Source organism: Nerophis lumbriciformis, linkage group LG10 (assembly GCF_033978685.3).
Source record: "Nerophis lumbriciformis linkage group LG10, RoL_Nlum_v2.1, whole genome shotgun sequence".
NCBI lineage: Eukaryota > Metazoa > Chordata > Actinopteri > Syngnathiformes > Syngnathidae > Nerophis > Nerophis lumbriciformis.
This window is the reverse complement of record NC_084557.2, coordinates 1,968,907-1,995,768: the sequence shown is the minus strand read 5'-3', so window position 1 is coordinate 1,995,768 and position 26,862 is coordinate 1,968,907. Positions and strand designations below refer to the sequence as shown.

The following is a 26,862-nucleotide window of genomic DNA, read 5'->3' as shown; positions in this document are numbered from 1 at the left end:
TATTGGGAAATGGGGGAGAGTAAAAAAAGGGAGGGGAGGGGGTCCAGACTGAGTCCAAAGGAAAAAAACCTCATTTGCAATGCACATATCAACACGTTACATTTAAATCACAGCAAACTCGCAACAGAGGGAGGGGGAGTTGGAGCAAACAAGCGGTGGTGAGGGCGTGGTTGGGGGAGGGGAGGTGCGTGCTTGTATGCCCAATTGTCTTGGGTGTGATGTTGAATTGTTTTTGTATCTGTTTTGTATATCTTACTTTCAATAAGGTTGAAAGTATTTCTCATAATTCTTCTACTTTGTAAGCACTATTATTTTGAACAACCTCTTAAAGGGGAACATTATCACCAGACCTATGTAAGCGTCAATATATACCTTGATGTTGCAGAAAAAAGACCATGTATTTTTTTTTACCGATTTCCGAACTCTAAATGGGTGAATTTTGGCGAATTAAACGCCTTTCTAATATTCGCCCTCGGAGCAATCGGGAGGCAATCCGCCATTTTCTCAAACACCGAGTCAAATCAGCTCTGTTATTTTCCGTTTTTTTCGACTGTTTTCCGTACCTTGGAGACATCATGCCTCGTCGGTGTGTTGTCGGAGGGTGTAACAACACCAACAGGGACGGATTCAAGTTGCACCAGTGGCCCAAAGATGCCAAAGTGGCAAGAAATTGGACGTTTGTTCCGCACACTTTACCCACGAAAGCTATGCTACGACAGAGATGGCAAGAATGTGTGGATATCCTGCGACACTCAAAGCAGATGCATTTCCGACGATAAAGTCAAAGAAATCTGCCGCCAGACCCCCATTGAATCTGCCGGAGTGTGTGAGCAATTCAGGGACAAAGGACCTCGGTAGCACGGCAAGCAATGGCGGCAGTTTGTTCCCGCAGACGAGCGAGCTATCGACCCTAGCTTCCCTGGCCTGCTGACATCAACTCCAAAACTGGACAGATCAGCTTTCAGGAAAAGAGCGCGGATGAGGGTATGTCTACAGAATATATTCATTGATGAAAACTGGGCTGTCTGCACTCTCAAAGTGCATGTTGTTGCCAAATGTATTTCATATGCTGTAAACCTAGTTCATAGTTGTTAGTTTCCTTTAATGCCAAACAAACACATACCAATCGTTGGTTAGAAGGCGATCGCCGAATTCGTCCTCGCTTTCTCCCGTGTCGCTGGCTGTCGTGTCGTTTTCGTCGGTTTCGCTTGCATACAGTTCAAACCGATATGGCTCAATAGCTTCAGTTTCTTCTTCAATTTCGTTTTCGCTACCTGCCTCCACACTACAACCATCCGTTTCAATACATGCGTAATCTGTTGAATCGCTTAAGCCGCTGAAATCCGAGTCTGAATCCGAGCTAATGTCGCTATAGCTTGCTGTTCTTTCCGCCATGTTTGTTTGTGTTGGCTTCACTATGTGACGTCACAGGAAAATGGACGGGTGTATATAACGATGGTTAAAATCAGGCACTTTGAAGCTTTTTTTAGGGATATTGCGTGATGGGTAAAATTTTGAAAAAAACGTCGAAAAATACAATAAGCCACTGGGAACTGATTTTTAATGGTTTTAACAATTCTGAAACGGTTCCTCTCTTTAAGAAGGGGAACCGGAGGGTGTGTTCTAACTATCGTAGGATCACACTCCTCAGCCTTCCCGGTAAGGTCTATTCAGGTGTACTGGAGAGGAGGCTACGCCGGATAGTCGAACCTCGGATTCAGGAGGAACAGTGTGGTTTTCGTCCTGGTCGTGGAACTGTGGACCAGCTCTATACTCTCGGCAGGGTCCTTGAGGGTGCATGGGAGTTTGCCCAACCAGTCTACATGTGCTTTGTGGACTTGGAGAAGGCATTCGACTGTGTCCCTCGGGAAGTCCTGTGGGGAGCGCTCAGAGAGTATGGGGTATCGGACTGTCTGATTGTGGCAGTCCGCTCCCTGTATGATCAGTGCCAGAGCTTGGTCCGCATTGCCGGCAGTAAGTCGGACACGTTTCCGGCGAGGGTTGGACTCCGCCAAGGCTGCCCTTTGTCACCGATTCTGTTCATAACTTTTAAGGACAGAATTTCTAGGCGCAGTCAAGGCGTTGAGGGGATCCGGTTTGGTGGCTGCAGGATTAGGTCTCTGCTTTTTGCAGATGATGTGGTCCTGATGGCTTCATCTGGCCAGGATCTTCAGCTCTCACTGGATCGGTTCTCAGCCGAGTGTGAAGCGACTGGGATGAGAATCAGCACCTCCAAGTCCGAGTCCATGGTTCTCGCCCGGAAAAGGGTGGAGTGCCATCTCCGGGTTGGGGAGGAGATTGTGCCCCATGTGAAGGAGTTCAAGTACCTCGGAGTCTTGTTCACGAGTGGGGGAAGAGTGGATCGTGAGATCGACAGGCGGATCGGTGCGGCGTCTTCAGTAATGCGGACGCTGTATCGATCCGTTGTGGTGAAGAAGGAGCTGAGCCGGAAGGCAAAGCTCTCAATTTACCGGTCGATCTACGTTCCCATCCTCACCTATGGTCATGAGCTTTGGGTTATGACCGAAAGGACAAGATCACGGGTACAAGCGGCCGAAATGGGTTTCCTCCGCCGGGTGGCGGGTCTCTCCCTTAGAGATAGGGTGAGAAGCTCTGCCATCCGGGCGGAGCTCAAAGTAAAGCCGCTGCTACTCCACATCGAGAGGAGCCAGATGAGGTGGTTCGGGCATCTGATCAGGATGCCACCCGAACGCCTCCCTAGGGAGGTGTTTAGGGCACGTCCGACCGGTAGGAGGCCGCGGGGAAGACCCAGGACACGTTGGGAAGACTATGTCTCCCGGCTGGCCTGGGAACGCCTCGGGGTCCCACAGGAAGAGCTGGACGAAGTGGCTGGGGAGAGGGAAGTCTGGGCTTCCCTGCTTAGGCTGCTGCCCCCGCGACCCGACCTCGGATAAGCGGAAGAAGATGGATGGATGGAATTCTGAAATTGTGATAATGTTCCCCTTTAAACTAGATCATAAGAGTACAATGTTTAACTTCCTTACTTAATCCATTCCATAATTTAATTCCACATACAAATATGCTAAATGTTCTAAGTGTTGTACGTGCATAAAAATGTTTTAAATAATTTTTTCCTCTAAGGTTATATTTCTCCTCTTTAGTTGAGAAGAATTGTTGTACTTTCTTTGGTAGCAGGTTATAGTTTGCTTTGTACATCATTTTAGCTGTTTAGCAATTTTACCAAATCACCGAACTTTAATATTTTTGACCTTATAAATGAAGGGTTTGTATGTTCTCTATATCCAACATTATGTATTATTCTAACTGTTTGTTTGGAAATAAAACGATGCTTTCCTTACGTTGTGTTGCTCTGCCTCCCTGCACAGCTGCCACTCCCTGCACACCCTGGAGCAGGATTACTACCCAGGGACCGACTACCTCTCGCCCGTTCCGCTTGACGGCGAAAGGACGGAAGAGTTGGAGTACGAGGTAAGAATCCAGTTAGTCAGCGCTGCGTTTCAAGGCTGGCAAATACATGACCCTCCCAGCCAGCAGAGGGCATGCTAACGTAGCAAATATGGATGGCATACTTTTCAGCTTCTTGCCTCTTCAGGTTGAAAGTGGTACTACGGACTTGGGATTTATGGACCAAGTTGAGATGTTTCATTTCAAATGGCAGAAAGCACCGGACCAATGAACTACCGTCTTACTTTTACAAAATGAAATCCCCATGCCCTCATGACATATACCCCCCTACTCGGGTTGTCCCCATACCCAAATGCATATCGATATTTTTCCAAATAAAGGGAACTACGAAAAATGGCAATCCATCCATCCAAATAAAGGGAACTACGAAAAATGGCAATCCATCCATCCATCCATTTTCTACCACTTGTCCCTTTTGGGTTCGCGGGGGGTGCTGGAGCCTATCTCAGCTGCAATCGGGCTGAAGGCGGGGTACACCCTGGACAAGTCGCCACCTCATCACAGGGCCAACACAGATAGACAGACAACATTCACACTCACATCCACACACTAGGGCCCATTTAGTGTTGCCAATCAACTTATCCCCAGGTGCATGTCTTTGGAGGTGGGAGGAAGCCGGAGTACCCGGAGGGAACCCACGCATTCACAGGGAGAACAAAACAAACATCCATCCATCCATCCATCCATCTTCTTCCGCTTATCCGAGGTCGGGTCGCGGGGGCAGCAGCCTAAGCAGGGAAGCCCAGACTTCCCTCTCCCCAGCCACTTCGTCCAGCTCCTCCCGGGGGATCCCGAGGCGTTCCCAGGCCAGCCGGGAGACATAGTCTTCCCAACGTGTCCTGGGTCTTCCTCGTGGCCTCCTACCGGTCGGACGTGCCCTAAACACCTCCTTAGGGAGGCGCTCGGGTGGCATCCTGACCAGATGCCCGAACCACCTCATCTGGCTCCTCTCGATGTGGAGGAGCAGCGGCTTTACTTTGAGCTCCCCCCGGATGGCAGAGCTTCTCACCCTATCTCTAAGGGAGAGACCCGCCACCCGGCGGAGGAAACTCATTTCGGCCGCTTGTACCCGTGATCTTGTCCTTTCGGTCATAACCCAAAGCTCATGACCATAGGTGAGGATGGGAACGTAGATCGACCGGTAAATTGAGAGCTTTGCCTTCCGGCTCAGCTCCTTCTTCACCACAACAGATCGATACAGCGTCCGCATTACTGAAGACGCCGCACCGATCCGCCTGTCGATCTCACGATCCACTCTTCCCCCACTCGTGAACAAGACTCCAAGGTACTTGAACTCCTCCACTTGGGGCAAGATCTCCTCCCCAACCCGGAGATGGCACTCCACCCTTTTCCGGGCGAGAACCATGGACTCGGACTTGGAGGTGCTGATTCTCATCCCAGTCGCTTCACACTCAGCTGCGAACCGATCCAGTGAGAGCTGAAGATCCTGGCCAGATGAAGCCATCAGGACCAAATCATCTGCAAAAAGCAGAGACCTAATCCTGCAGCCACCAAACCGGATCCCCTCAACGTCTTGACTGCGCCTAGAAATTCTGTCCATAAAAGTTATGAACAGAATCGGTGACAAAGTGCAGCCTTGGCGGAGTCCAACCCTCACCGGAAACGTGTCCGACGTACTGCCGGCAATGCGAACCAAGCTCTGACACTGATCATACAGGGAGCGGACCGCCACAATCAGACAGTCCGAAACCCCATACTCTCTGAGCACTCCCCACAGGACTTCCCGAGGGACACGGTCGATTGCCTTCTCCAAGTCCACAAAGCACATGTAGACTGGTTGGGCAAACTCCCATGCACCACAAAAACAAAAACAAAAACATACACTGTGGTGGCCTCTGCAATGTTCCGCGCCATCGTCTGCTGGGGTCGGGGAGCATGGCCAGAGACAGGAGCAGACCCAACAAAGCAACCAAGAGCGCCGACTCCACCCTCGGCAGCCCACTAACTCTCAGCCAGTGTCCAGTCTGCATAGATGAGCGAGTATGCGTCTAAAGAGACCGAGGTGTCCGATAAATAAACATGGATGCTCTTTTCATGAGGACTAAATCAACAACTACTACTTACTACTTACGTATAAAATACTACACGGTCTAGCTCCAGCCTATCTTGCCGATTGTATTGTACCATATGTCCCGGCAAGAAATCTGCGTTCAAAGAACTCCGGCTTATTAGTGATTCCCAGAGCCCAAAAAAAGTCTGCGGGCTGTAGAGCGTTTTCTATTCGGGCTCCAGCACTATGGAATGCCCTCCCGGTAACAGTTAGAGATGCTACCTCAGTAGAAACATTTAAGTCCCATCTCAAAACTCATTTGTATACTCTAGCCTTTGAATAGCCCCCCTTTTTTAGACCAGTTGATCTGCCGTTTCTTTTCTTTTCTCCTCTGCTCCCCCCTATCCCTTGTGGAAGGGGAGACACACAGATCCGGTGGCCATGGATGGGGTGCTGGCTGTCCGGGGTCGGGACCCGGGGTGGATCGCTCGCCTGTATATCGGTTGGGAACATCTCTGCGCTGCTGACCCGTCTCCGCTCGGGATGGTTTCCTGCTGACTCCACTGTGGACTGGACTCTTACTGTTATGCTGGATCCACTATGGACTGGACTCTCACAATATTATGTCAGACCCACTCGACATCCATTGCATTCGGTCTCCCTAGAGGGGGGTGTTACCCACATATGCGGTCCTCTCCAAGGTTTCTCATAGTCATTCACATCGACGTCCCACTGGGGTGAGTTTTTCCTTGCCCTTATGTGGGCTATACCGAGGATGTCGTTGTGGCTTGTGCAGCCCTTTGAGACACTTGTGATTTAGGGCTATATAAATAAACATTGATTGATTGATTGAACACTAAACTAAGTCCAAATTAGGTCTTGAGTCCAATATTGGCTTTATTTTAACATAACTTTATACACTCACAGTCAAAGAACCCTAGGCAATTAAACACATTTTGTTTCACTTGTTGTGCTCAAAGAACAATTTGCATTTTTCCATATTACATATACCGTAGTCTGCCATAGTCAAGGGTTAGCTTAGAATACTACAGAAAGTTTTACTGACATTATATGAAATTTTCCAGGATTTAAGCTTGGCACTCCTGGTCTGTGCTTTAAGAAAAATACAATTATTAATTTGTTCTTAAAACAAAACTATGGATAAATGTTCACAGACACGTCATGTAGCAGGTAAAACACACATCTGTTAAAGATTGTAGGACTTTGTTACAAAATAGTCATTCCACTTGCATTAGTTGATGCTTGACTGGCGGTTAAGCCAAGCAGCTTTATCTACATGTTATGAATCTACATGTTATGTATCTACCAGAGGTGGGACCAAGTCATTGTTTTGCAAGTCACAAGTAAGTCTCAAGTCTTTGCCCTCAAGTCCGAGTCAAGTCCCGAGTCAAGACAGGCAAGCCCCGAGTCAAGTCCAAAGTCAAGACTGGAAAGTCTCAAGTCAAGTCCTAAGTCCTGCATTTTGAGTTTCAAGTCCTTTTAACCACAGACTAATATATTAACACAGATTGTGTATGCTTTTCAAACGCTGTATTTATTTATTAAAACAAGTGCATTTTAAATTGCAGGAAAGAAAATTGTGCTGACATTGCACTTTATAATAGCACTATTAACCAGTCATTTTAAACATTAACTCATTCCTTTACAGAACAAACACATTGAAAAATAAAGTGCAAATGTACTTATTTGTACAAAAGTGTTAACATTGAAAAAAACATGACATATACGTGAACATAACAAAAAAGTTGTACTTTTTATATGTCAGGGCCCTATGCTGCATTGCATTTGCAAAAGACCAAATTAGCCAAGAGTCTGTCAGTCATTTGTGCACGATGGGGGCGTAGTATGATGCCATCATGGCTGAAAACTCGCTCCACTGGAGCACTGGAGGCAGGCACTGCCAAGACTCTCATGGCCACTCGGAACAGTGAAGGAAGAGTCTTCATGTTCAATGCCCAGAACAAAAGGGGGGAGAGAGTTGTTTTGGGTTGGTGCACTACTTGTAAGTGTTTTTTATGTTGATTTAATTAAAAAAAGAAAAAAAAAAATGTATTTCTTGTGCGGCCCGATACCAATCGATCCACGGACCAGTACCGGGCCGCGGCCCGGTGGTTGGGGACCATTGAGGTAAACAACCAACAGTATGTCAGAAAGCTAGCTAAAAAGGTACACATATTCATAATATAGTATACATTTTAACTGACCTTTATTTTACTATTTTTGTCTTTTTTTAGGTGGCTAAAATACGCGGTGCTGCTGACCGCCGTCTAACGTTACGTGTGATATATTGACTAACGTAACCCTGCTTAAAAAAAAATCACTGAACAAAAAGTATGAATAAGGTAGTGAACTGCAACAGATTCCCGTGTTTGCAATAACGTTATAACGTTAGCAGTGAGTTTACAGCCTCACTGATTTAACTACACAGCAAATAAAAGTCACGTTACTTAGCCAATAAACGTTATCTTACATTCAAAACTTACCGTTCTTTGTGCAACTTCAAATGCCGGACGAAGTTGGAAGTTGTTGCCTCTCCATCAGTCATTTTGGAACCGCATGTGTTGCATACTGCAAACCGTTTTGTGTTGACCACCTCGTCATTTTTATACCCAAACAAAATTATTTTAGGTATCATTTTTTGTTCACTGGCGTGTGGTTTGGACATGTCTTCTTCCTTGGTTGTCCTGCAATTTGATTGGATGAATGCTGTGTGATGAAAACAAAGTAGATCTAATTTGATTGGCTGTTGTACTGAGAGCACACCAGCTGACACACGCAACGCTGATAGACAAGTACACAATGAAAAATACGGAGCGCTCCCGAATAACTTTTTCATCTTTGGGTTTTGGGGAAAGTAGCAAGTCATGTCAAGTCATGTCAATTCAAAAGGCTCAAGTCCAAGTGAAGTCACAAGTCATTGATGTTAAAGTCGAAGTCGAGTTGCAAGTCTTTTTACATTTTGTCAAGTCGAGTCTAAAGTCATCAAATTCATGATGACGTTAGAACAGAAATACCATGGTCCGTAAACCAGGCACGGGTAGATTTTGCGCTGTGTGCAGGCGCCAAGTCCTGTTGGAACTTGAAATCTCCATCTCCATAGAGCAGGTCAGCAGCAGGAAGCATGAAGTGCTCTAAAACTTGCTGGTAGACGGCTGCGTTGACCCTGGATCTCAGGAAACAGAGTGGACCGACACCAGCAGATGACATGGCACCCCAAACCATCACCCAACCATGCAAATTTTGCATTTCCTTTGGAAATCGAGGTCCCAGAGTCTGGAGGAAGACAGGAGAGGCACAGGATCCACGTTGCCTGAAGTCTAGTGTAAAGTTTCCACCATCAGTGATGGTTTGGGGTGCCATGTCATCTGCTGGTGTCGGTCCACTCTGTTTCCTGAGATCCAGGGTCAACGCAGCCGTCTACCAGCAAGTTTTAGAGCACTTCATGCTTCCTGCTGCTGACCTGCTCTATGGAGATGGAGATTTCAAGTTCCAACAGGACTTGGCGCCTGCACACAGCGCAAAATCTACCCGTGCCTGGTTTACGGACCATGGTATTTCTGTTCTAAATTGGCCCGCCAACTCCCCTGACCTTAGCCCCATAGAAAATCTGTGGGGTATTGTGAAAAGGAAGATGCAGAATGCCAGACCCAAAAACGCAGAAGAGTTGAAGGCCACTATCAGAGCAACCTGGGCTCTCATAACACCTGAGCAGTGCCAGAAACTCATCGACTCCATGCCACGCCGCATTAACGCAGTAATTGAGGCAAAAGGAGCTCCAACCAAGTATTGAGTATTGTACATGCTCATATTTTTCATTTTCATACTTTTCAGTTGGCCAACATTTCTAAAAATCCCTTTTTTGTATTAGCCTTACACAATATTCTAATTTTGTGACACACGGAATTTTGGATTTTCATTTGTTGCCACTTCAAATCATCAAAATTAAATGAAATAAACATTTGAATGCATCAGTCTGTGTGCAATGAATAAATATAATGTACAAGTTACACCTTTTGAATGCAATTACTGAAATAAATCAAGTTTTTCAAAATATTCTAATTTACTGGCTTTTACCTGTACTGTACATGTTATGTATGTACATGTTATGAATCTACATGTGAGGTATCTTCATGTTATGTGTTTTCACGTTATGTATCTACATGTCATGTATCTACATATTATGTATCTTCATGTTACGTATATACATGTTACGTATATACATGTTACGTATCTACACGTTATGACTCTACATGTTATGTATCTACATGTCATGTATGTCATGTCATATTATGTATCTACATGTTACGTATATACATGTTATGTATCTACATGTTACGTATATACATGTTATGTGTTTTCATGTTATGTATCTACATGTTATGAATCTACATGTTACGTATATACATGTTATGTGTTTTCATGTTACGTATCTACACGTTATGAAGCTACATGTTATGTATCTACGTGTGCACAGCAGGGGAGCTGATTAATTTACTGGAGTAGCGTACAGTATGTGTGTGTGTGAGAATGCCAATGTGTTGGCTGAATGACATCAGTGAGTGAGTGGGCAAGTGCAGAGAGGGAGATGTAGCGCTGCACTGCGCAGTAGAGTGATGAATGGGTCCAGTTGTGTCCTGCAAAACTAATAGCAAAGCAACCAGATTGTCACAAATGGGCAGCTTCTTCGTGGACAAATTGTAAAGTGAAGTGTGTTAACCCGACGAAAACATGGACCCTGAAGGGAACGTCTGTCCTGTGCTCCTCTACTACGGTCTGGGATTCGACAAGCAGGAGAGATGTAAAACACCTTGTTTAAAGTCTCACCTTTGTCGTTAGCTTTGAAGTCTAAATACCTCCATATTGTACTTCACACATTCTTTGTTAACCAGTAAAATTTTAGTTTTTATTGTTAGTTTTGAAGTCCAAACAGATCCATATTGTACTTCACCACAATCTTTATTAACCTGTAGAATTATAGTTTTTATTGTTAGTTTTGAAGTCCAAAAACCTCCATATTGTACTTCACGCATTCCTTATTAACCAGTAGAATTGTCGTTTTTATTGTTAGTTTTGAAGTCCAAATACCTTCATATTGTACTTCACCACACTCTTTATTAACCAGTAGAATTGTAGTTTTTATTGTTAGTATTGAACTTTAGCCACCCCGTCTAATTTGTCCATGAATTCCAGTTTTACAGACATCATGAATCAATGTATTTGTTATATATGTATTATTATCATCAATTATTATTGATAAGTATTATTATGTTAATGTTATATATATATATATATATATATATATATATATATATATATATATATATATATATATATATATATATATATATATATATATATATATATATAACATTAAAAGAAATAATACGTAATAATTATCTTAATGTTATATATATATATATATATATATATATATATATATATATATATATATATATATATATATATATAATTTTTCCATGAATTCCAGTTTTACAGACAACATGTATCAATGTATTTGTTATATATGTATTATTATCATTAATTATTATTGATAAGTATTATTATGTTAATGTTATATATATATATATATATATATATATATATATATATATATATATATATATATATATATATATGTATATATATATATAACATTAACATAATAATATGTAATAATTATGTTAATGTTATATATATATATATATATATATATATATATATATATATAATTTGTCCATGAATTCCAGTTTTACAGACATCATGAATCAATGTATTTGTTATATATGTATTATTATCATTAATTATTATTGATAAGTATTATTATGTTAATGTTATATATATATATATATATATAACATTAACATAATAATATGTAATAATTATGTTATGTTATATATATATGTTATATTATATATACATATATATATATATATATATATATATATGTATATATATATATAACATTAACATAATAATATGTAATAATTATGTTAATGTTATATATATATATATATATATATATATATATATATATATATATATAATTTGTCCATGAATTCCAGTTTTACAGACATCATGAATCAATGTATTTGTTATATATGTATTATTATCATTAATTATTATTGATAAGTATTATTATGTTAATGTTATATATATATATAACATTAACATAATAATATGTAATAATTATGTTAATGTTATATATATATATATATATATATATATATATGTATATATATATATATATATATATATATAATTTGTCCATGAATTCCAGTTTTACAGACATCATGAATCAATGTATTTGTTATATATGTATTATTATCATTAATTATTATTGATAAGTATTATTATGTTAATGTTATATATATTTATATATATATATATATATATATATATATATATATATATATATATATATATACATACATATATATAACATTAACATAATAATATGTAATAATTATGTTAATGTTATATATATATATATATATATATATATATATATATATTTATATATATACATATATATATATATATATATATATATATATATATATATATATATATATATATATATATATATATATATATATAACATTAACATAATAATACTTATCAATAATAATTAATGATAATAATACTTATATAACAAATACATTGATTAATGATGTCTGTAAAACTGGAATTCATAGACAAATTAGACGGCAATTTATATATATATATATATATATATATATATATATATATATATATATATATATATTTTTTTTTTTCCTTATTTATTATTTGTACTTATTTCCTTCTAATTGTATTTAGTATTGTATTTATTTGTGTCACTACCCTCCCTTCAAAAAAAAAAAAAAATGCAGCACAAAGAAGCCGCAGAAAAAGCACAATACAATTGTGGACTTCATTGTTGGGTAATGTAAAGGTTACTTTATTTTGAACAGGCATAGTAAGTAGTGTTTAATACAAGCTACATTCAGCAACATCTGGTGTTTACACAAATCAACATGTCGGAAAAGAAGCACAGCAACGCAGAAGAGAATAGCTCTCGCTCAGCGGCATCTCTTCTAAGAGCACACACACACACACACACACACACACACACACACACACACACACACACACACACACACACACACACACACACACACACACACACACACACACACACACCTCCCCTCCCTTTGCCAGCTGCTCATTTGTTGATGACAATGTAAAGCAGATATCACTTTTAGAAATGTTTATTATTGTAGCAATATGATTGTTAAAGTTAAGGATTGTTGTGATTTCTGATCAATTGTGAGGGCACAGATGGGACTTATGTGTGTGCGTTTTGGACCGTTGCTGTTTTGGCTGGTTAACAATGAATAATGAATCCCCCCTGGTGTTATGTACAGTACTGTATAGCACTTTGTCTCGCCTTCAGAGTGTACACTCAAATATTGTCCCGACTAGTACCCAGTATTTATGTTGACCTTGTTTTTAGAGAGACTTTTTGCTTCACGACACAAACTTTTCTATTTACTGCTCAAGAACCAATCGAGTTTGTACATGGAGGTATTGCTTGCTTTTAATGGGACTTTTCCAGGAATTCTTTGGATACTTTTCAGCTCCGAGTTGACTTCTTGAATGATGATTTGTTTTCCTGCCTGTCACCAAATGATGGAACCAACCACAGCAAAGTGTTTCCATCATGAACTGTTGTGTGTGTGTGTGTGTGTGTGTGTGTGTGTGTGTGTGTGTGTGTGTGTGTGTGTGCCTTTTTCAACCTGTGGCTGTCAAGTAGAGCCCTGCAGGCACTGGGAGCAGGACTTAGTCCCTGCTGGTCCACTCTAATTCCCTTCATTCAAAAACTTCCTGCTCCTTTGACACAACCTTACACAGCCATACTGTATTTACTACTGTACTTACTACTGTACTTACTACTGTACTACCACACGTGGCAGCCAGGATGACACCATAGAACAGTGGTTCTCAAATGGTACTTGAAGGTATGCCAAGGGGTACGTCAGAATATTTAAATATTCCAAAAAAAAGCAACAATTCAAAAATCCTTTATGAATATAAATAAAACCCTATCTTTTTTTCCAAATATTTCAAGAAAGACCACTACAAATGAGCAATATTTTGCACTGTTTTATATATATATATATATATATATATATATATATATATATATACATATAAATATGTATCCATATGTATATACTGTATATGTATATGTATATGCATACATTTGTATATACTGTATATGTACACACACATACGCATAAGCCGCAGGCCTATTTTTTTCTCTCAATGTGGCCCCTGAATCTAAATAATTGTCCAGGACAGTTCTATAGCGTCAATCTGGCTTAACAATAGGCACAGACTTCCAAGTTTACAATAAGTGGGATTCATTTTAATACATTTATGATCACGCAATAATTGTTTTTATTAATCACATGCCTTAACGTTGACAGCCCCAATATATATATATATATATATATATATATATATATATATATATATATAAAAATAATAATAATAAAAAAATAATTTTATATATATATATATATATTTAAAAATAACAATAAAATATATATATATATAAAAAAACAAAAAAAAACAATAAAATATTTTAAAAAAATTATATATATATACGACACTATACGACAAATCATCTCAAACCACAACAAAACAATTGCAAATGAGCCGTCGGCCCCCAGACAGAGCGACTCCAAAACCAACAAAGGCTGTAACTGTCGAAAGAAACCTGATTGCCCTCTCAACGGGGGGTGCTTACAAACATCAGTTGTCTACCAATCTAAGGTAATACGCAAGGACATTAACACATCCGACACATATGTAGGATTAACCGAGGGAGAATTCAAAACCAGATGGAACAATCACAAGGCTTCTTTCAGGAACAAAAACCTGCGAAATACCACAGAACTCAGCAAACACATTTGGGACCTCAAAGACAATAATGTTGAATATTCAATAACATGGCAAATTCTTGCATCCAGCACACCTTACAATAGTGGTAATAAAAGATGCAACCTACGCTTGAAAGAGAAACTGTTTATTATTTACCGCCCAGACCTGTCATCCCTCAACAAGCGCAGCGAAATTGTAACAGCATGCCGCCATAGACGGAAACACCTCCTAGGTAACACATGAGCCAATCACCACGCCCCTAGGCCAGCCTGTACCCACCCACTCTGTGCCCTATATAAACCATGGTATGCGAATGCTCCCATTAAAATCTCCTGATGATTGAGGGTACCCCCCCTCATGAAACAGGCCTGTAGAGATGAAATAGTCTTGTGATTTTTTTCCCACACATACATATATATATATATATATATATATATATATATATATATATATATATATATATATATATATATATATATATATATATATATATATATATATATATACACACACACACACACTGTATACTGTATACACACATATGTATATATATATATATATATATATATATATATATATTAAAAAAATAATAATAAAAATAAAATAAAAAACGATGCACAGGCGAGCGGTCCACCCCGGGTCCTGACTCTGGACAGCCTGCACTTCATCCGTGGCCACTGGACCTGTGCCCCCCCTCCACAAGGAAGAGGGGGGCAAAGGAGAAAAGAAAAGAAACGGCAGATCAACTGGTCTAAAAAGGGGGGTCTATTTAAAGGCTAGAGTATACAAATGAGTTTTAAGATGGGACGTAAATGCTTCTACTGAGGTAGCATCTCTAACTGTTACCTGGAGGGCATTCCAGAGTACTGGAGCCCCAATAGAAAACGCTCTATAGCCCGCAGACTTTTTTTGGGCTCTGGGAATCACTAATAAGCCGGAGTTCTTTGAACGCAGATTTCTTGCCGGGACATATGGTACAATGCAATCGACAAGATAGGACGGAGCTAGACCGTGTAGTATTTTATACGTAAGTAGTAAAACCTTAAAGTCACATCTTAAGTGCACAGGAAGCCAGTGCAGGTGAGCCAGTATATGTATATGTATATATGTATATAAAGGTATATACAGCATAGGTGTAATATGATCAAACTTTCTTGTTCTTGTCAAAAGTCTAGCAGCCGCATTTTGTAACCAACTGTAATCTTTTAATGCTAGACATAGGGAGATCAGAAAATAATAGGTTACAGTAATCGAGACGAGACATAACGAATGCATAAATATGATCTCAGCGTCGCTAGTAGACAAAATGGAATGCATTTTAGCGATATTACGGAGATGAAAGAAGGCCGTTTTAGTAACACTCTTGATGTGTGACTCAAACGAGAGAGTTGGGTGGAAGATAATACCCAGATCCTTTACTGAGTTGCCTACAGAACCTCGAAGAATCGCTGAAAAAACACCAACTTCTTTCATTTCTTCCAACACCTGAGGCTACATTTTTTTGATGTTTTCTTTTTTCCCTCTCCACATAGGAAGTGGAATTGTGCCGACTCAGCAGCCAAGAAAAGCTGGGGCTGACTCTGTGCTACAGGACGGACGAGGAGGAGGACGTGGCCATATACGTCAGCGAGGTCAAACAACTTCCACTTTATGGACTTTATCATTCTCATTCATTGCCATTCATCACAAAGAAATCACTCGCTTGCATGAACTTTAACAGAAGACACCAATATATGCACGCAAAATGTTTGGGGTAGCCATCAGAGCATGTGCTGTCCAGAAAAATCTGTTCATACATGATTCATGCAATATTTGGATTGGATCCTCAGCCTTCCCGGTAAGGTTTATTCAGGTGTACTGGAGAGAAGGCTACGCCGGATAGTCGAACCTCGGATTCAGGAGGAACTGTGTGGTTTTCGTCCTGGTCGTGGAACTGTGGACCAGCTCTATACTCTCGGCAGGGTCCTTGAGGGTGCATGGGAGTTTGCTCAACCAGTCTACATGTGCTTTGTGGACTTGGAGAAGGCATTCGACCGTGTCCCTCGGGAAGTCCTGTGGGGAGTGCTCAGAGAGTATGGGGTAACGGACTGTCTTATTGTGGCGGTTCGCTCCCTGTATAATCAGTGTCAGAGCTTGGTCCGCATTGCCGGCAGTAAGTCGGACCCGTTTCCAGTGAGGGTTGGACTACGCCAAGGCTGCCCTTTGTCACCCATTCTGTTCATAACCTTTATGGACAGAATTTCTAGGCGCAGTCAAGGCGTTGAGGGGATCTGGTTTGGTGGCTGCAGGATTAGGTCTCTGCTTTTTGCAGATGATGTGGTCCTGATGGCTTCATCTGGCCAGGATCTTCAGCTCTCACTAGATCGGTTCCTAGCCGAGTGTGAAGCGACTGGGATGGTAATCAGCACCTCCAAATCCGAGTCTATGGTTCTCGCCCGGAAAAGGGTGGAGTGCCATCTCTGGGTTGGGGAGGAGATCTTGCCCCAAGTGGAGGAGTTCAAGTACCTCGGAGTCTTGTTCACGAGTGAGGGAAGAGTGGAGCGTGAGATCGACAGGCGGATCGGTGCGGCGTCTTCAGTAATGCGGACGCGGTATCGATCCGTTGTGGTGAAGAAGGAGCTGAGCCGGAAGGCAAAGCTCTCAATTTACCGGTCAATCTACTTTCCCATCCTCACCTATGGTCATGAGCTTTGGGTCATGACCGAAAGGACAAGATCACGGGTACAAGCGGCCGAAATGAGTTTCCTCCGCCGGGTGGCGGGTCTCTCCCTTAGAGATAGGGTGAGAAGCTCTGTCATCCGGGGGGAGCTCAAAGTAAAGCCGCTGCTCCTCCACATCGAGAGGAGCCAGATGAGGTGGTTCGGGCATCTGGTCAGGATGCCACCCGAACGCCTCCCTCGGGAGGTGTTTCGGGCACGTCTGACCGGTAGGAGGCCACGGGGAAGACCCAGGACACGTTGGGAAGACTATGTCTCCCGGCTGGCCTGGGAACACCTCGGGATCCCCCGGGAGGAGCTGGACGAAGTGGCTGGGGAGAGGGAAGTCTGGGCTTCCCTGCTTAGGCTGCTTCCCCCGCGACCCGATCTCGGATAAGCGGAAGAAGATGGATGGATGGATGGATGGATGGATCTGCCATTAATTGCATGCATTAACTTTGAAAGCCTGAAGCAAAATATAGCAAAACTCTTCCTGTTCAGTTTTCCCTTCAGTTCCAATGGACGTAGAAATACTGCAATGTTCTGGTGCCATCAGAACACAATTACTAGCAGCAAGAAGTAACATTTGTACATTCTTATCTGCCGTACACCTGTGTGTATGTATGTATATATATATATATATATATAGATATATATATATATATATATAAATATCAATACGTTAATCACTATCAATATCTAAACGTCGGAACCTTTTAAAGCAGGGGTGTCAAAGTGATTTTAACGTTACTGCGTTATTTTACGTTATTTTTTATGTAACTGAGAGGATCTGAGTGTGTTTTATTGGAGAGCTGCAGAAAACGCGATATAGAAGAGGCACGCTGCTCTGTGTGTGGGTGTGGGGAAGGGGGGCGCGTCTGTGTTTACTAACAAGACATCATGCCGGAGCCAAAGTAGAGTTTCTTAACATGGAGATATTCTCACTACTTTTCTTTTGTCGACCACAAAGAAAAGAACATTTTAGTTAAATGTAAGTTGTGTCTTGGATCAAAGATCCTATCTTAGCAATGCAAATCGGCTGAAACAGCTACAAAAGCAACATGCTTCGACGAAGCTAGTAAAGAGAGACACACTTCGCCTCCTAAGCAACAGCGGCTGGATTTTAACGAGGCGTCCTGTTGTAAGAACAAGAACATATTGGCCTTGTTTTGTTTAGATTGTGTGCACGTTCAACCAGCCAGTGTTGTAATGTGCATGCCAGGCCTGTAGGTGACTTTGTGAAGACACACGTAGTTGCCAAGTGTGTGGTGGAAATGAACGCAGGAAACAACTTCAAATGATTGGTGACGGTGGAGTCCGCGGGGAGAGATGCAACAATTTGGAAAAAAGAAAAGCTGCTAAAGAACTGATAAAAATTGAGATGAATATGGAAAAATGGACCGACTGGTCATTTATCTGTCGCGCATGTGCGAAACTATTCAAACGACCCACCCAGACTTTGACTAAGCCACCGCCCTATGACGTAAAGCCGGCAGCGTCTTTGTACCCACTTTTGACAGTCACAGGAGGAGCCCTGGTGCTGGAAACAGAAACTAAGCTCTCTGGTCCACCCCCTTCTCGGGTGCCAAGAGAGGGCGGTGCTCACACAACCCCTCTAACATTGAATCCTCCTCCAAAACTAACGCTGTCTCCTGAGTGTAAATCACCTCTGGTGCCTATGCCTCAAAATGACAACCTCCCAGCGGAAAACCTCTTTAATATGCCTAACCTAAGTAGACAGCAGATAATACATGAGTCAACGCCAAACTCCTCACTTTACACGCCAGACCATTTTGGGTGTGCGCGATAGAAGGTTCTAGGGTTAGACTGGTCTCAATCAAAATGTATATTGGCAAAGCTTTGAGAATATACAACAAAATACCTATTCTGTCTCTGGTGGTTTTTCAACTCAGTTTTAAGTGTCGGAAAGAACTTGGGAGCGAATTGTGACTTGAATTCCCTGGGAGGAACAACTGGTCCAAAACGCAACAGTTTTATTGGAGAGCTGCAGAAAACGCGATATAGAAGAGGCGCGCTGCTCTGTGTGTGGGTGTGGGGAAGGGGGGCGCGTCTGTGTTTACTAACAAGACATCATGCCGGAGCCAAAGTCGAGTTTCTTAACATGGAGATATTCTCACTACTTTTCTTTTGTCGAGCACAAAGAAAATAACATTTTAGTTAAATGTAAGTTGTGTCTTGGATCAAAGATCCTATCTTAGCAATGCAAATCGGCTGAAACAGCTACAAAAGCAACATGCTTTGACAAAGCTAGTAAAGAGTGACACACTTCGCCTCCTAAGCAACAGCGGCTGGATTTTAACGAGGCATCCTGTTGTAAGAACAAGAACATATTGGCCTTGTTTTGTTTAGATTGTGTGCACGTTCAACCAGCCAGTGTTGTAATGTGCATGCCAGGCCTGTAGGTGACTTTGTGAAGACACACGTAGTTGCCAAGTGTGTGGTGGAAATGAACGCAGGAAACAACTTCAAATGATTGGTGACGGTGGAGTCCGCGGGGAGAGATGCCACAATTTGGAAAAAAGAAAAGCTGCTAAAGAACTGATAAAAATTGAGATGAATATGGAAAAATGGACCGACTGGTCATTTATCTGTCGCGCATGTGCGAAACTATTCAAACGACCCACCCAGACTTTGACTAAGCCACCGCCCTATGACGTAAAGCCGGAAGCGTCTTTGTACCCACTTTTGACAGTCACAGGAGGAGCCCTGGTGGTGGAAACAGAAACTAAGCTCTCTGGTCCACCCCCTTCTCAGGTGCCAAGAGAGGGCGGTGCTCACACAACCCCTCTAACATTGAATCCTCCTCCAAAACGAACGCTGTCTCCTGAGTGTAAATCACCTCTGGTGCCTATGCCTCAAAATGACAACCTCCCAGCGGAAAACCTCTTTAATATGCCTAACCTAAGTAGACAGCAGATAATACATGAGTCAACGCCAAACTCCTCACTTTACACGCCAGACCATTTTGGGTGTGCGCGATAGAAGGTTCTAGGGTTAGACTGGTCTCAATCAAAATGTATATTGGCAAAGCTTTGAGAATATACAACAAAATACCTATTCTGTCTCTGGTGGTTTTTCAACTCAGCTTTAAGTGTCGGAAAGAACTTGGGAGCGAATTGTGACTTGAATTCCCTGGGAGGAACAACTGGTCCAAAATGCAACAGTTTTATTGGGGAGCTGCAGAAAACGCGATATAGAAGAGGCGCGCTGCTCTGTGTGTGGGTGTGGGGAAGGGGGGCGCGTCTGTGTTTACTAACAAGACATCATGCCGGAGCCAAAGTCGAGTTTCTTAACATGGAGATATTCTCACTACTTTTCTTTTGTCAAGCACAAAGAAAATAACATTTTAGTTAAATGTAAGTTGTGTCTTGGATCAAAGATCCTATCTTAGCAATGCAAATCGGCTGAAACAGCTACAAAAGCAACATGCTTCGACGAAGCTAGTAAAGAGAGACACACTTCGCCTCCTAAGCAACAGCGGCTGGATTTTAACGAGGCATCCTGTTGTAAGAACAAGAACATATTGGCCTTGTTTTGTTTAGATTGTGTGCACGTTCAACCAGCCAGTGTTGTAATGTGCATGCCAGGCCTGTAGGTGACTTTGTGAAGACACACGTAGTTGCCAAGTGTGTGGTGGAAATGAACGCAGGAACACATCTTCAAATGATGTTTTTGAACGTGATTACCTCCGTTAAAAAGAGTGACTTTAACAAAATGATGACATTATTTACCATTGCCAACACAAAATAAGCACTTTGGCGAACTCATGTTTGTTTTTTTTGCCTGATTTGTCGCTAAAATGATGAAGTTTGTTTGTTGCCATCATTTTCCTCCATTCGGCTTCACTTTGTCTCAGAGTTGTTTGAATTTGAGAGCTGGGTGGAATATAAATCTGACAGCTACTAAAAAAAAAAGGAAAAGAAAAGTTGGGCTGGCAGGAGAGTGTGCTGCATTTAGATGAAGTGTCTATTGAACGCAGCACCTATAACGTAACATAACGTGTTATATATATATATATTTATATATATTATATATTAATTTTTTTTTTACAAATACATGCCGACATATTCATTATAAAGTGGCCCGAGTATGAGTTTAAATAAATAATAATATAACCTGTCATTATTCACTCAGTTTCCCCTCACTTCATAGCGTAAGGTAGAGAGCCCCTTTAGTGTGTCAGTATCCAATCCATTCCACTTGTTCATATAGAAAATGCCCACATCACTCAAAATCCAGTCCGCATTTTCTCCGCGACCTTGCTTGCGGTCCTTGGACTTGTTCATATAGAAAATGCACCACATCACACAAAATCCAGTCCGCATTTTCTATGCGACCTTGCTTGCGGTCCTTGGACTTGTTCATATAGAAAATGCCCACATCACTCAAAATCCAGTCCGCATTTTCTATGCGACCTTGCTTGCGGTCCTTGGACTTGTTCATATAGAAAATGCCCACATCACTCAAAATCCAGTCCGCATTTTCTATGCGACCTTGCTTGCGGTCCTTGGACTTGTTCATATAGAAAATGCCCACATCACTCAAAATCCAGTCCGCATTTTCTATGCGACCTTGCTTGCGGTCCTTGGACTTGTTCATATAGAAAATGCCCACATCACTCAAAATCCAGTCCGCATTTTCTATGCGACCTTGCTTGCGGTCCTTGGACTTGTTCATATAGAAAATGCCCACATCACTGAAAATCCAGTCCGCATTTTCTATGCGACCTTGCTAGCGGTCCTTGGACTTGTTCATATAGAAAATGCCCACATCACTCAAAATCCAGTCCGCATTTTCTATGCGACCTTGCTTGCGGTCCTTGGACTTGTTCATATAGAAAATGCCCACATCACTCAAAATCCAGTCCGCATTTTCTATGCGACCTTGCTTGCGGTCCTTGGACTTGTTCATATAGAAAATGCCCACATCACTCAAAATCCAGTCCGCATTTTCTATGCGACCTTGCTTGCGGTCCTTGGACTTGTTCATATAGAAAATGCCCACATCAATCAAAATCCAGTCCGCATTTTCTATGCGACCTTGCTTGCGGTCCTTGGACTTGTTCATATAGAAAATGCCCACATCACTGAAAATCCAGTCCGCATTTTCTATGCGACCTTGCTTGCGGTCCTTGGACTTGTTCATATAGAAAATGCCCACATCACTCAAAATCCAGTCCGCATTTTCTATGCGACCTTGCTTGCGGTCCTTGGACTTGTTCATATAGAAAAGGCCCACATCACTCAAAATCCAGTCCGCATTTTCTATGCGACCTTGCTAGCGGTCCTTGGACTTGTTCATATAGAAAATGCCCACATCACTCAAAATCCAGTCCGCATTTTCTATGCGACCTTGCTTGCGGTCCTTGGACTTGTTCATATAGAAAATGCCCACATCACTCAAAATCCAGTCCGCATTTTCTATGCGACCTTGCTTGCGGTCCTTGGACTTGTTCATACAGAAAATGCCCACATCACTCAAAATCCAGTCCGCATTTTCTATGCGACCTTGCTTGCGGTCCTTGGACTTGTTCATATAGAAAATGCCCACATCACTCAAAATCCAGTCCGCATTTTCTATGCGACCTTGCTTGCGGTCCTTGGACTTGTTCATATAGAAAATGCCCACATCACTCAAAATCCAGTCCGCATTTTCTATGCGACCTTGCTTGCGGTCCTTGGCCTTGTTCATATAGAAAATGCCCACATCACTCAAAATCCAGTCCGCATTTTCTATGCGACCTTGCTTGCGGTCCTTGGACTTGTTCATATAGAAAATGCCCACACCACTCAAAATCCAGTCCGCATTTTCTATGCGACCTTGCTTGCGGTCCTTGGACTTGTTCATATAGAAAATGCCCACATCACTCAAAATCCAGTCCGCATTTTCTATGCGACCTTGCTTGCGGTCCTTGGACTTGTTCATATAGAAAATGCCCACATCACTCAAAATCCAGTCCGCATTTTCTATGCGACCTTGCTTGCGGTCCTTGGACTTGTTCATATAGAAAATGCCCACATCACTGAAAATCCAGTCCGCATTTTCTATGCGACCTTGCTTGCGGTCCTTGGACTTGTTCATATAGAAAATGCCCACATCACTCAAAATCCAGTCCGCATTTTCTATGCGACCTTGCTTGCGGTCCTTGGACTTGTTCATATAGAAAATGCCCACATCACTCAAAATCCAGTCCGCATTTTCTATGCGACCTTGCTTGCGGTCCTTGGACTTGTTCATATAGAAAATGCCCACATCACTGAAAATCCAGTCCGCATTTTCTATGCGACCTTGCTTGCGGTCCTTGGACTTGTTCATATAGAAAATGCCCACATCACTCAAAATCCAGTCCGCATTTTCTATGCGACCTTGCTTGCGGTCCTTGGACTTGTTCATATAGAAAATGCCCACATCACTGAAAATCCAGTCCGCATTTTCTATGCGACCTTGCTAGCGGTCCTTGGACTTGTTCATATAGAAAATGCCCACATCACTCAAAATCCAGTCCGCATTTTCTATGCGACCTTGCTTGCGGTCCTTGGACTTGTTCATATAGAAAATGCCCACATCACTCAAAATCCAGTCCGCATTTTCTATGCGACCTTGCTTGCGGTCCTTGGACTTGTTCATATAGAAAATGCCCACATCACTCAAAATCCAGTCCGCATTTTCTATGCGACCTTGCTTGCGGTCCTTGGACTTGTTCATATAGAAAATGCCCACATCACTGAAAATCCAGTCCGCATTTTCTATGCGACCTTGCTTGCGGTCCTTGGACTTGTTCATATAGAAAATGCCCACATCACTGAAAATCCAGTCCGCATTTTCTATGCGACCTTGCTTGCGGTCCTTGGACTTGTTCATATAGAAAATGCCCACATCACTCAAAATCCAGTCCGCATTTTCTATGCGACCTTGCTTGCGGTCCTTGGACTTGTTCATATAGAAAAGGCCCACATCACTCAAAATCCAGTCCGCATTTTCTATGCGACCTTGCTAGCGGTCCTTGGACTTGTTCATATAGAAAATGCCCACATCACTCAAAATCCAGTCCGCATTTTCTATGCGACCTTGCTTGCGGTCCTTGGACTTGTTCATATAGAAAATGCCCACATCACTCAAAATCCAGTCCGCATTTTCTATGCGACCTTGCTTGCGGTCCTTGGACTTGTTCATATAGAAAATGCCCACATCACTCAAAATCCAGTCCGCATTTTCTATGCGACCTTGCTTGCGGTCCTTGGACTTGTTCATATAGAAAATGCCCACATCACTCAAAATCCAATCCGCATTTTCTATGCGACCTTGCTTGCGGTCCTTGGACTTGTTCATATAGAAAAGGCCCACATCACTCAAAATCCAGTCCGCATTTTCTATGTGACCTTGCTTGCGGTCCTTGGACTTGTTCATATAGAAAATGCCCACATCACTCAAAATCCAGTCCGCATTTTCTATGCGACCTTGCTTGCGGTCCTTGGAATTGTTCATACAGAAAATGCCCACATCACTCAAAATCCAGTCCGCATTTTCTATGCGACCTTGCTTGCGGTCCTTGGACTTGTTCATATAGAAAATGCCCACATCACTCAAAATCCAGTCCGCATTTTCTATGCGACCTTGCTTGCGGTCCTTGGACTTGTTCATATAGAAAATGCCCACATCACTCAAAATCCAGTCCGCATTTTCTATGCGACCTTTCTTGCGGTCCTTGGACTTGTTCATATAGAAAATGCCCACATCACTCAAAATCCAGTCCGCATTTTCTATGCGACCTTGCTTGCGGTCCTTGGACTTGTTCATATAGAAAATGCCCACACCACTCAAAATCCAGTCCGCATTTTCTATGCGACCTTGCTTGCGGTCCTTGGACTTGTTCATATAGAAAATGCCCACATCACTCAAAATCCAGTCCGCATTTTCTATGCGACCTTGCTTGCGGTCCTTGGACTTGTTCATATAGAAAATGCCCACATCACTGAAAATCCAGTCCGCATTTTCTATGCGACCTTGCTTGCGGTCCTTGGACTTGTTCATATAGAAAATGCCCACATCACTCAAAATCCAGTCCGCATTTTCTATGCGACCTTGCTTGCGGTCCTTGGACTTGTTCATATAGAAAATGCCCACATCACTCAAAATCCAGTCCGCATTTTCTATGCGACCTTGCTTGCGGTCCTTGGACTTGTTCATATAGAAAATGCCCACATCACTCAAAATCCAGTCCGCATTTTCTCCGCGACCTTGCTTGCGGTCCTTGGACTTGTTCATATAGAAAATGCCCACATCACTCAAAATCCAGTCCGCATTTTCTATGCGACCTTGCTTGCGGTCCTTGGACTTGTTCATATAGAAAATGCCCACATCACTCAAAATCCAGTCCGCATTTTCTATGCGACCTTGCTTCCGGTCCTTGGACTTGTTCATATAGAAAATGCCCACATCACTCAAAATCCAGTCCACATTTTCTATGCGACCTTGCTTGCGGTCCTTGGACTTGTTCATATAGAAAATGCCCACATCACTCAAAATCCAGTCCGCATTTTCTCCGCGACCTTGCTTGCGGTCCTGCAGTTGTACGAAGCACATTAGCACACAGCACTGCAGAACAAGAACGTGAACGGATGCAAAATGGACATAAGAAACTTTTTCAAGAAAGTAATTATTCATCACTGCTTGTAGTAAAATGTATTAGCTCCACTTTACACCAGGTCTGTGTTTGACAAAAAGTTGACATTCCCGCTCTAAAACAATGCTGCTACTTAGTTAGCTAGTTAGCCTGAAATGCATCATTAAGGTCCTGAATATTTATAAAGTTAAATGCGCACTCTTTTTTTTACCATTTGCTATCTTTGGGGTTACTTCCTTCTGGAGCATCAGCTGTGTTTCTCACTTTACACATGGAGGAGAACAGGAGCTGAGCTCATCCACGTATGACTATATTATTCTGACATTATTCTTGTAATGTTTCATCTTTATCGCCAAAACTTTTGTCTCATAATATTACATCGTTTAGCTTACAACGTTTTTTTCATTGATAACATTTTCTTGATGGTGAGTTGACCACATGATGGTGAGTTGACCACATGATGGTGTGTTGACCACATGATGGTGACTTGACCACATGATGCTGTGTTGACCACATGATGGTGAGTTGACCACATGATGGTGAGTTGACCACATGTTGGTGAGTTGACCACATGATGGTGAGTTGACCACATGTTGGTGACTTGACCATATGATGCTGTGTTGACCACATGATGGTGAGTTGACCACATGATGGTGAGTTGACCACATGATGTGTGTTGATCACATGATGGTGAGTTGACCACATGATGGTGAGTTGACTACATGATGGTGAGTTGATCACATGATGGTGAGTTGACCACATGATGGTGAGTTGACCACATGATGTGTGTTGACCACATGATGGTGAGTTGACCACATAATGTGTGTTGACCACATGATAGTGACTTGACCACATGATGGTGAGTTGACCACATGATGGTGTGTTGACCACATGATGGTGAGTTGACCACATGATGGTGAGTTGACCACATGATGTGTGTTGACCACATGATGGTGAGTTGACCACATGATGGTGAGTTGACCACATGATGCTGTGTTGACCACATGATGGTGTGTTGACCACATGATGCTGTGTTGACCACATGATGCTGTGTTGACCACATGATGGTGAGTTGAGAACTTGATGTGTGTTCACCACATGATGGTGTGTTGACC

At 42.1% G+C, this 26,862-nt stretch overlaps 1 protein-coding gene across 1 annotated transcript in view; it reads left to right on the top strand.

Moving 5' to 3' along the window:
* The window catches only part of LOC133612755 (PDZ domain-containing RING finger protein 4-like), a 190,132-nt gene that overhangs the window by 128,347 nt on the left and 34,923 nt on the right, over nt 1-26,862 (top strand). Inside the window, exons 3-4 of the mRNA XM_061970434.1 lie at nt 3,348-3,450; nt 15,940-16,038. Of these exons, the coding sequence (XP_061826418.1) occupies nt 3,348-3,450; nt 15,940-16,038 (202 nt within the window). The remainder of the gene's footprint in view (nt 1-3,347; nt 3,451-15,939; nt 16,039-26,862) is intronic.